This window comes from Podarcis bocagei (genome assembly GCF_964188305.1).
Source record: "Podarcis bocagei genome assembly, chromosome: W".
Taxonomy (NCBI): Eukaryota; Metazoa; Chordata; class Lepidosauria; order Squamata; family Lacertidae; genus Podarcis; species Podarcis bocagei.
In genome coordinates this window covers 55,317,600-55,329,267 of record NC_138131.1, presented here as the reverse complement: position 1 = coordinate 55,329,267, position 11,668 = coordinate 55,317,600, and the positions used below count along the sequence as shown (strand labels likewise).

The window sequence follows — 11,668 nt, the reverse complement described above, 5'->3', positions numbered from 1 at the left end:
CCTCCAGTTCCTTTATTGTATCCAAATTGGCAGGGAGGTCATGGCGGAGCAACAGGACCTTCTCCGCAAAAAAGCTCGCAAATGCCTCGCAGCTGTGTGTCGAATTGTTATTTAAATTTGGCTGTCCTTCAAGGGACAAAAAATAAAATAAAAATAAAAATAAAAAATAAAAAAACCTAAAAGAAAAAGAGAAAGTGCTTTATCCACAAGAGGAGAGCTTTCCCACAGGCACCAGACCAGCGCATGAGGAGTAATAATAATTATTAACAACAGCAACAATAATTTATTATTTATACCCAGCCACTCTGGGCGGCTTCCAGCAAAAGATTAAAATACAGTAAGGAGGAGCTCTTTCAATCTATTTTCCCCATGGCTTTGGAAGCTCACCTGATGGCCTCCTTGTAGTGCATGAGGGCCTCCTGGAGCTTCCCCTGCTGTTGCAAAACACTGGCTAAATTTGAATGCGCAGCTGCAAACTCCGGGAAGACCTGCGGGGAAGAAGCTCACTCTTAGTTTCCCTGAGAAGCATTCTAAAGAGACGGAGGCTGCTCTTTGAGGCTCAAAGGTTGTGGGCGTGAAATAAATCCTCATTTGGATTGACTTGCAAAAATTAAGGAGGAGGAGGAACCTATGGACTGCCTTTTTAGCATGCATAGGAAATACTGTTGGGAGATCAGACTGTCAAATGACCAATGCCATATTTTAAAGAGCCCCTCTTTGATGCTCAAATGTGGCAGGGGCTGGCTGCAAAATAAATCACCGTTTGGAATGATTTGTGGTAATGATAATAATAATAATAATAATAATAATAATAATAATAATAATAATAATAATAATAATAATAATGGGCCTATGAACTGCCTTTTTCGTACGCATAGGAAATACTGTTAGAAAATAAGACTGTCAGGGGATCAAGCTCAGCCGACACAGAGAACAGCATGTGCCCAGCTTTTATTTCAATTTCTGTACCGTTCCTTAACACCTTGCATTGTTCTTCTGATGAAAAAGCAGATTTTTGGTCATTCCAGGAGGCCTAGGAATATAAAAAGGGGGACAGACCCTCTTCCTTCCAAAGGGGACTTATCGGACCATGCTTTGTCGAGCCTCAAAATGCTACTTCACTTTCACTTCTTCACCATTATTTCCGTTATTGATCAAGAAAAATTTGATCAGCGATTTTTAAAAAGACCCAGACTAGGAGTCCAGGGTACGCATGCCTAACCCTTATATGTCAATTTAATTGTTGTAATTCTCCACGCACGTACCTCAAGAGCTTTCCGGTACAGGCGGACAGCCTCCTCGATATTCCCTTGTTCTCGCTTGATGTTCGCCAGGTTATTAAGAGAATCCGCGTGAGTCGGACATAAACGGAGAGCTGTATTGTAGCATTCCTCGGCTTCGGCAACCTTCGAAACACAAAACAGAGTTTTTACACGAATATTAGTATGTCTTTCACAGGAGCCCAAAAGGCTGCTCTGTGATGTGATGGCTGGATTGAGGTTTGATACAGCCCCTCAGCTCCTGACGGTAACTTGGTATTAGAGCGGTTCATAAAAAACTCTTTTTTTGAAAATGCCTGCTCCAAAGTTCTTCTCTTACCAACAGTAGAGATTATATAGCTATATCTGGAATGGCATGCATATCAGTTAATATCTTTTATATATATATGCCAGCTGTCCTTTGTCAACAACCAATTGTTGCTGTTTTTTATATTGAATATATGCTATATGGTAACTGTTGCACCTCATAGGTAACTCAAGCCTTCTGCACGTCACAAAAGATGTATTTTATCAAAGTCATTGTTGAACTGAAATACAATTAAGAAGTATATTAATAGTGAAATGCAATTAAGAAGAAGCATATTAACAGTAAAACCCCACAATTGTTGAGCCTTTTTTAAGGATTTGACCCCAGAGGTGCTGACCTTTTTTTAGGATTAAGGTTCTTGAGCTTTTTGGGGGGAAGTTTTGCCCTAGTAAATAAACCGCCACGAGGGCCGGATTAAATCGACCAGAGGGCCAGATTAGGCCCCTGAACTGGACTTTGGACATGCCTGGTCTAAAAGAACATTGGGAAAATTTAAATTCTTTGGCAGGATAGCAGGAAATATGACAAAACCAATGCATTTTGAGATCTAGGAGAGATGGGTGGAAGGCCCCCAAAGTGGACTTTGGACATGCTTGGTTTAGGGGAACATAAATACAAGAGCAGACTAATCCGATTCAAACTCTCTTTCCCGCACACTTACCGTCTTTTGCAAGATGTATTTAAGGAAGACAGTAAGGGAAATGGTTTTGGTCATACTAAATCAAAATTAAGAGACAGAGTTGCTAGATAGTAAAAGAAAATCATTGCCAAAAACGTATAAGAATGGCATACAAAGGATGAAGAAGTTAAGTCGGTTATGATTAAATGGGCTCAAGATTTTGGTCATAACATTGAATTAGATAAGTGGGAAAGATTATGGGCAAAAACAATTTATTGAATGTACAGCACTAATTAAAAATTTAATGAAGGTGACGTATAGGTGGTATTTGACGCCGACTAAACTTGCTAAAATATATATAACTCAAGATAAGGCACGCTAGAAATGCAAGGAGAAGGAAGGGAATTTCGTCCATAGGTGGTGGATGTGCACTAAAGTCAAAGTCTACTGGGATATGATTTACAAAGAATTGAAAAAGATCTTTAAATATACTGTTATTAAAAAAACCAGAGGCTAATTTTTGAAAGTGATTTACAAATGCTAAAGTAAATTGTTTTAAGTAGAGTAAGAAGGTAAATAGGGCGATATATGTTCAGGTAGGCAGCTGTGGTGGTCTAACGCAGTTGAAATATATAAAAAATATATAAATTGTCCAGTAGCACATTGCAGACCAACTCAGTTTGGTCTTGGTAGAAGCTTTTGTATCTGAAGAATTGGACCTGCATACAAAAAATTATACCAAGAAGAAGCCAAGTTTAGCAAGCCCTGTTTAGGGAAGCTTTTAATGTTTGACGGACTATTGTATTTTAATATTTTGTCGCCAAGAGTGGCTGGGGAAACCCAGCCAGATAGGCGGGGTATAAATTTTATTATTATTATTATTATTATTATTATTATTATTATTATTATTATTATTATCATCATCATCATCAGGTGCTACTGGACAATTTTTAAAGGGTGATATAGAAATGCTAAGAGGATCGTGACTGCTTAAGAAAGCCAGGGAGTGGGAGCGGGGGAAGGGGGAGGGGAGTCGACGCTTGGTATGAGCAAAGTTGTATGTGACGATATGACAAAGGAAAAAATAAAAGAGGACTTCTTCTAGGTTCTGTACCCCAAATCCCCCCCCCCAAAGAGCCCAATTTCGAGGTCACCATCATCCGGAAGGCTTTTTTCAGCAAACCCTCTGACATACAGAAAGCAAAAGGGACCGGTTTCATTTTCTTTTTTTAATTTTTATTTTATTTATAACATAGTCCACAACAACTCATACATACAAACAGACCCACCACCATTGACTAATTATCAAAATTAAACTCCTATCCCCTTACACAAAGAAAACATAACATAAAAATAAAAGACTTTATTCTGTTAAATGGCCGCCTTATTTACCTCTTGTATACTATTTCTTTTGTATGGGATTATTACAATTTTTCCTAATTATGACTTAAACCACAAAGTCTCCTGTAGAAATTAATTGAAACAAGTCCAAGTGTATATTTTGGGGCACTGTTTGGTAAAGTATTCTCTGCATTTTCCCCATTCCTTTTGGAATTCTTGTCTGGGTTGTGCCCTAATTGTCTCTGTTAATCTGGCCAATTCAGCATGGGGTAAAAGCCTAAGAAAAAGCTAAACAACTTCAATCCTAAAAAAAGTTCAACAATTTAAACCCTAAGAAAAGAGCTCAACAACTTCAATCCTTAAAAAAAGTAAACAACTTTGGTCGGCCCTTATGGCCCTTCACTTCATCAAATCTGGCCCTCTTTGAAAAAAGTTTGGACACCACTGCCTAATAGGAAAGTTTCTGTATTTTTTTTTCACAGGCCCACCAGAAATGTATAAGTGTCCCTTCTTCTTTACTGCACCTCCAGCACAGTTTTTTTGTTTTATACATTTTAGCTATTTTGGCAGGTGTTAAGTACCATCTATAAAACATCTTTTATATAGATGTTCCCCCCACCCCAAGGCAAAAGGGACCAGTTTCTTACGCTGCCTTTCTCTTTCAGCGCGTTGGCCAGGTTGCAGTAGGCGTCAGGGAAGTGGGGCTGGAGCTCAATGGCCCTCTTGTAGGTATCGATTGCCAGATCGATCAGCCCCTGTTCGTAATACACACATGCCAGGTTGCCGTGGACAACAGCGTGGTTGGGACTCAGGCTCAGGGCCCGTAGGTAGGCTGCAACGGCTCTGAAATGAGATCAAGGACTGGTTCAGTTTCATTGTCACCAGGGTGGATAAAAATCTGTTTTTTTAAAAATAAAATGCTTTGGGAGGACGATTAAGAGGATCGAGGCGGGCCGGGACTGCTGATTCTTTTAGATTTGTTAGCGGCCTTCGACATGGTCGATCACAAACTTTTGGACCACCGCCTTGCCAACGTGGGGATTCAGGGCACAGTCAGACAATGGCTGTGCTCCTTTATCTCAAGTCGGGGACAGAGGGTGGCGCTAGGGAGGGAGTTGTCGCTGCGGCACTCCTTGTTGTGTGGAGTGCCGCAGGGCACAATCCTTTCCCAGATGCTTTTCAATATCTTTATGCGCCCCCTTGCCCAGATTGTCCGGAGTTTAGGGCTGAGTTGTCGTCAATATGCTGATGACACCCAACTTTATCTGTCAATGGACTCGGCCCCAGACACACTGACCAGATGCTTGGAAGCCGTGGCTGGGTGGCTGCGTGGGAGCCAGTTGAAGTTAAATCCTTCGAAGACAGAGGTCCTCTGGCTGGGTCAGGACAACATGGGGTTGGGGGGCCAACTCCCATCTCTTGTGGGGGCGCAATTAGTGCCAGAGCCTTCTGTCAAGAGCTTGGGTGTAACCTTCGATGCCTCTCTTTCCATGGAGGCACAGGTTGCAGCCACAGCAAAGGTGGCATTTTTCCACCTCCGCCGTATTAAGGAATTGGTTCCTTACCTTTCTCGCCCTGATCTGGCCAGTGATCCATGCGATGGTCACCTCCAGGCTTGATTATTTTAACTCGCTCTATGCTTAGACTCACTCTGACACCCTATATGGGATTTGGTATATAAATTTTCCCGTGGCTTTCTTGCTGGCCCATGTAGCACCAGCATGGATAGCTGGCTTGGGTGAATAGCTGATGTTTCCTCCCTTTGTAGTCTTGATGAGGCTGCATTTTAAGCTGTATTTTAATTAACTGGGGTTTTTTTCTATTCTATTTTATTGTAATTTATATTTGGTGTTAGCCGCCCTGAGCCAGGCCCTGGCCAGTGAGAGCGGGGTAGAAATAAATAAATAAATAATTCGGGGAAGAATTATTTGTTTTAAGTTTTTCATGTGTGCGAAAACTCAGTCCAAGTTTTTATTGGGGAAAAAATGTTTCAGCACATCAGTTAAGCAACATGGATACATATGCTACCATTTTACTGTTTTAGTGAAATAAATTGCTTAAATTGTTATGAAGGAAATGTTTCTTTTCTCCTTCCAATCAAGTACAGCAGAAAAGTTGTTCAAATAAAAAGTGTTCACTTATTAAAACTCACCATCATTTCGTCACAATCGGGCTGTATATAGCAGAACCAAATCATTTTGATATAACTGTAGAAAAGACTCTGAAGTTAGGATTCCAAAAAGGAAACCTGCCTCCGATTGTCAATATTAAGAGGATGCCAGCAAGGCTGAACCTTCCGGTAAAAGGGGGATTTAAATCAAGTCTTATGGATTTGGGATTTAAATCAATTTGCTTTAAATAAAATCAACCCTCTAGGCAACAATGGGAGTTAGTTTGGGTATGGGTGCAACCACTAAACTGAGAATATAAGACGTAATGTGATTATACGCAAAACCAATAAAAAACATTTATATAAAAAAGAGAATATAAGCTCTATGCCTATTTGCTTACCTGTCAAATATACGCGCCTCCTTCAAGACGTTCCCCAGATTAATGTAAGCATCCAGGAAGTTGGGGTCCAGGGTCACCGCCTGAAAATATTTAAGATAATAGATTTTTGTTACTAATACAGTCATACCTCAGGTTGAAGTAGCTGCGGGTTAAGCATTTTCGGGTTGTGCTCCGTGGCGACCTAGAAGTAACAGAGCCCGTTACTTCCGGGTTCTGCAGCTTGCGCACGTGCAGACACTCAAAATGATGCCACACGCATCTACGGAAGCAGCAAATTGTGACCCGAGCATGTTCGCTTCAGGATGCGAACGGGGCCCCGGAACGGATCCCGTTCGCATCCAGAGGTACCACTGTATAACAGCATGGTTACTTTTAAATAAGTGGGTCAACTTTGACCTAGGCTGCCTCCTACCTACCTTCCTACCTTATCGATCTACCGACTTTATCTTATTATCTATCTACTTGCCTACCTATCTTATCTATCTATCTATCTATCTATCTATCTATCTACCTACCCTATCTATCAAATCTATCTACCTACCTACCATCTAATCCAGGTGTGGCCCAACTTGGCCCTCCAACCCCCATCATCCCTACCTAACAGGACCAGTGGTCAGGGACAATGTGAGTTGTAGTCCCAAAACAGCTGGAGGGCCAGGTTTGGCCATGCCTGAATCTATCTACCTACTCAATCAATCAATCTAACTAATCTATCTATCCATCTACCAACCTTTCTTATATATGTATCTATCTAATCTACCTACCTAATGTATCTAATCTAATCTAATCTAATCTAATCTAATCTAACTATCTATCATCTATCTAATCTATCTATGCAAGGAATATCAACTGTACGAGAAATGGTACCAACTAATGTACTAACAGGACACCGGAGGCCCATTGCAGCTGAAAAAATGCCTCCAGTTTTAATATAAAAAAGAATGGGAAACGTTTATTGCATATTGACAAAAGCAGTGCACACAGGTTAATACATTAGCAGGATTAATTTTTTTTAAAAAACCCACCTGTAATGGTTAAATTTAAAGTAGAATCATAGAATCATACAGCTGGAATAGACCACAAGGGCCATCGAGTCCAACCCCCTGCCAAGCAGGAAACACCATCAGAGCACTCCTGACATATGGTTGTCAAGCCTCTGCTTAAAGACCTCCAAAGAAGGAGACTCCACCACACTCCTTGGCAGCAAATTCCACTGTCAAACAGCTCTTACTGTCAGGAAGTTCTTCCTAATGTTTAGGTGGAATCTTCTTTCTTGTAGTTTGGATCCATTGCTCCGTGTCCGCTTCTCTGGAGCAGCAGAAAACAACCTTTCTCCCTCCTCTATGTGACATACTTTTCTATATTTGAACATGGCTATCATATCACCCCTTAACCTCCTCTTCTCCAGGCTAAACATGCCCAGCTCCCTTAGCCGTTCCTCATAAGGCATCGTTTCCAGGCCTTTGACCATTTTGGTTGCCCTCCTCTGGAGTAAGGACAGTCCCCGGATTTACAAATCAGTCCCCATACAAAATCCATTTAAGTTGAAAAGTATCCCCGGACTCATTGAAAAAAAATCTGATAACCTTAAATTAGTGATGATGATTTTATTGAAGAAGAAGAAGAGTTTGGATTTGATATCCCGCCTTTCACTCCCTTTAAGGAATCTCAAAGCGGCTAACATTCTCCTTTCCCTTCCTTCCCCACAACAAACACTCTGTGAGGTGAGTGGGGCTGAGAGACGTCAGAGAAGTGTGACTGGCCCAAGGTCACCCAGCAGCTGCATGTGGAGGAGTGGAGACGCGAACCCGGTTCCCCAGATTATGAGTCTACCGCTCTTAACCACTACACCACACTGGCTCTCCAGTGATGATAATGAATGATGATAATACAAAGGAACCAGGGGAGGCAAGTCAAATAATCCCATAATGTGGGATTAACATTGATTGTGTATACAGTTGTTTTTTTAAAAAATATTATTTAATTTAATGATTTGGTTTTTTGTGAAAACTAAAAAAATATTATACAGTGGTAGCTTGGGTTAAGTACTTAATTCGTTCCGGAGGTCTGTTCTTAACCTGAAATTGTTCTTTTTTTAAATAATAATAATAATTTTTATTAAATTTTCCTATTTACAAATTCGCCATCCCAAACAGTATTCACAAATTTCAACTTTTTGGACTTCCACAAGCTTTTCCACCAATCCATATTTTCTATTTTTATGCATTCTCTAAATTTATATTGCCATTTAATATTATCCTTTCAGTTCTATTTCTTTTTTACAATACATCTTTAACTTTCACAAAGCCTCTTTAAATCCCACTAGCGTTGTCTGTTCGTCACATATGCTTTTCCGATAATCTGTAAACTTTCCCGAGTCCTCGATGAACTTGTGATCCCATTGATATCTAATCTTCCCAGTCAGTTTATCCAGTTCTGCATAGTCCATAAGTTTCATTCTCCACTCTTCAAGGGTCGGTAGCTCCTCTTGTTTCCATTTTTGGGCCATTAATATTCTTGCCGCTGTTACTGCGTATTGGAAAAGTTTGTAATCCTTTCTATTTATCTCTCTTCCAGTTATTCCTAACAAAAAGGCTTCTGGTTTCCTTACAAATGTGTATTTAAGCATCTTCTTCAACTCATTATATATCATTTCCCAGAAACCCTTTACCTTCTTACATTCCCACCACATATGGAAAAAAGATCCTTCTTTTTCTTTACATTTCCAACACTTATTACATGTTTTGAACATTTTTGCTAACTTAACCGGTGTTATGTACCATCTATATACCATTTTCATAATATTTTCCTTTTTCCATTTTCATAATATTTTTCCCAGTCAGCCAATTGTATATTATAACCAAAGTCTCTGGCCCAATGTATCATAACCGACTTTACCTCCTCGTCCATCGTTTGCCAATCCAACAACATTTTATACATTTTTGACAATATCTTATAATCATTGTTTATCATCTCTATTTGAAATTTCGATTCTTTTTCCGTATATCCACTCTTTTAAATCCTTTTTAAACATTTCATTTACCTGAAAATAATGCAACCAATCAAACACATGTTCTTTTACTTGTTCATATGGCTTCATTTTCCATTTCCCCCCTTCTTTAATTATTAGCTCTCCGTAAGTGATCCAATTCCCTCTCATATTGATTTTCTTTACACTCATAACCTCTAATGGAGACAACCAGTGTGGAACTTTGGGTTCTAATATATTTTTACACCTATCCCATATTTCTATTATGGAGCTCCTGAAAATGTGATTCTCAAAACCCTTGTGACTTTTCTTCTTCTCCAACCACAAATACACGTGCCACCCAAATCTATTATCAAATCCTTCTAACTCTAACAGTTTATTGTTTTTTTAATTTTATCCATTCCCTTAACCAGCAGAGACAAGACGCTTCATAATATAATTTCAAATCTGGCAGCGCAAAGCCTCCTCTTTCCTTTGCATCTGTCAATAACTTACATTGTATTCTTGGCTTTTTGCCCTGCCAGATATATCTTGAATTTGCCACTCTTTGAAAGTCGTTGTCCCCCTAATTATAGGAATCATTTGGAACAAAAATAACATCTTTGGAAGCACACTCATTTTGATCGTTGAGATTCTACCCCAAAAAGAAAGTTTCATCCTTCCCCAAACTTACAAAACTTTTTTGATTCTGTTCCACACCGGTATATAGTTGTTTTGAAATAAATCAATATTTCTTGGAGTTAACCATATTCCCAGATATTTTACCTTCTTCGCCACTTCAATCCCTGATTCTCGTTGCATTACTTCTATTGCACTTTGGTCCATATTCTTAATCATTACTTTGGTTTTTTTCTTATTTAATTGTGGGAGCCAGGAAGTCATGGAAAAGGCTTGTAGTGCCACCTGGTGCCTTGCTGACCTCGGTGACCAGCACTCTGAGCTTACAATGTATTAGAATGTATTGACCCTATAAGGAGTTAGGTTCCCCCCTCTGGGCACTGTAACCCTATATGGTTTGTGGGTGGGTTAAAGCTTGACCGGATGAGGTAACGTGAGACATTGGAATGCAGCCATGCGGCTGGAGAGAACAAAGGATAATAAAATCGGAGGAGAGAGAGGAAGGAGCTTTTTTGCCCTCCGTCCATGGAGACATTTGCCTTTGTGTGTGTTTTTTCTTTGCCTTGCACCCCAAAATGACGGCTGGTTTCCGTCAACTGGTTCCCACAAGTGGTGCCCTCTCTGAGGCAGAATAAAAGGATACGGCTGAGGTTTTTAAAAGGGAAAAAAGAAGCAACTGGAAGCAAACAGTCTGAGGCAGACTAAGAGGATTTTAAAAGAAACTGAGAGGATTTTTGATCCAAGCAGTGGTTATCATCGACTCACTACGTCCGGCAAGGATTGCAAAGCGCTCTACATCTTTAAAAAAGATCCCGGTGAGTTCGATCCCTTCTATTATATTGATTTTTGAAAAATGGGCAGCTCTTTGACTACTCCCCAACAGAAATTTTTAAAAGACTTAAAATTTCTCCTCTCCTCCAACAAACTGGAAGTTCCCGAGGGTGATTTGATACAGCTCATTCTGGCCATTGATGAACATTCTCCCTGGGACTTGGGTGTAATTGCAAATGGGACTTGGGAACTGAAACTTTGGGACAAGATTGGTGAACATTTTCATGAGCTCCCCAGCATCAGTACTCGGATTTTAAATGCATGGTGCAAGGTTCATTACGCTATGGGCTCTTTATCACCAAAAAATATCTCCCTGGCTGCATTGCCATCACAACCTCCAGCTTCTTTAATCCAGTCTGCTGTGTTAGAGTTTGTTCCAATCCTTGCCCTGCCAGCAGCTCCAGAACCCAAGCCTCCAGATTATAGTTCCTCACTAGAGGACCCAATCCTGCAAAAATATCGTGGTCTGGCTGGAAATGACCCTGCTCTTTCAGCAGCAGAACCAGCTACCCCCTTTCAACGTGCAGCCCTTGCCTGTTCCTTATCTCAGGATACCATGGCATTCCCTGTTATTGTGCCCCCTGCTGGTGCTCCAGCAGGAACTCAAGCCCAGCACCAACCTTTTGACTTTAAAATCTTGAAAGAGCTCCAATTGTCAGTCAGGACAAATGGACTGCAAGCACCATTCACACAGGCTCTTTTGGAAGCCACATTAGCCCAGCTGTTGGTTCCAGATGACATCAAGCTTTTGGCACGTACAGTTTTACCTCCATCAGCTGGTGTATTATTTGCTCATGAATGGGAAATCGCCTGTCATGGTTATGCTCCTGCCTTACTGCAACAAGCAAGAGGGAATAATCCTAATATTACCCTCGCAGATGTGATGGATGCTATGATGGGCCGTGGGCCCTTTGCTCAGGCTTCAGTACAAGCCACACTGCTGCAGATTTTATTGAGGGATACTGCTCTTGCTGCTCAACAAGCAATGAGAAAAATCCCAGAACCCACCAGTATTCAATCAAGGTGGGGTTCAATCAGGCAAGAGGCAAGAGAATCATATTCTTCCTTTATGGACAGGCTGATTACAGCAGTGAGTAGACAAATTGAAAATCCTGAAGCCAAACAAATAATTATCAAACAATTGGCCTTTGAATATGCCAAAGAGGATTGTA

General features: G+C 40.5%; 1 protein-coding gene across 1 annotated transcript in view; it reads right to left on the bottom strand.

Annotated features, from left to right (window-relative positions):
- Nucleotides 1-383: 383 nt before the first annotated feature.
- Nucleotides 384-11,668, bottom strand: part of LOC308578110 (uncharacterized protein) — a gene marked incomplete at both ends in the record, with an annotated part of 45,408 nt that continues 34,123 nt past the window's right edge. The window contains 4 exons of the mRNA XM_081178379.1: nt 384-488; nt 1,266-1,406; nt 4,195-4,390; nt 6,059-6,138. Coding sequence (XP_081034505.1) covers nt 384-488; nt 1,266-1,406; nt 4,195-4,390; nt 6,059-6,138 — 522 coding nt within the window. The remainder of the gene's footprint in view (nt 489-1,265; nt 1,407-4,194; nt 4,391-6,058; nt 6,139-11,668) is intronic.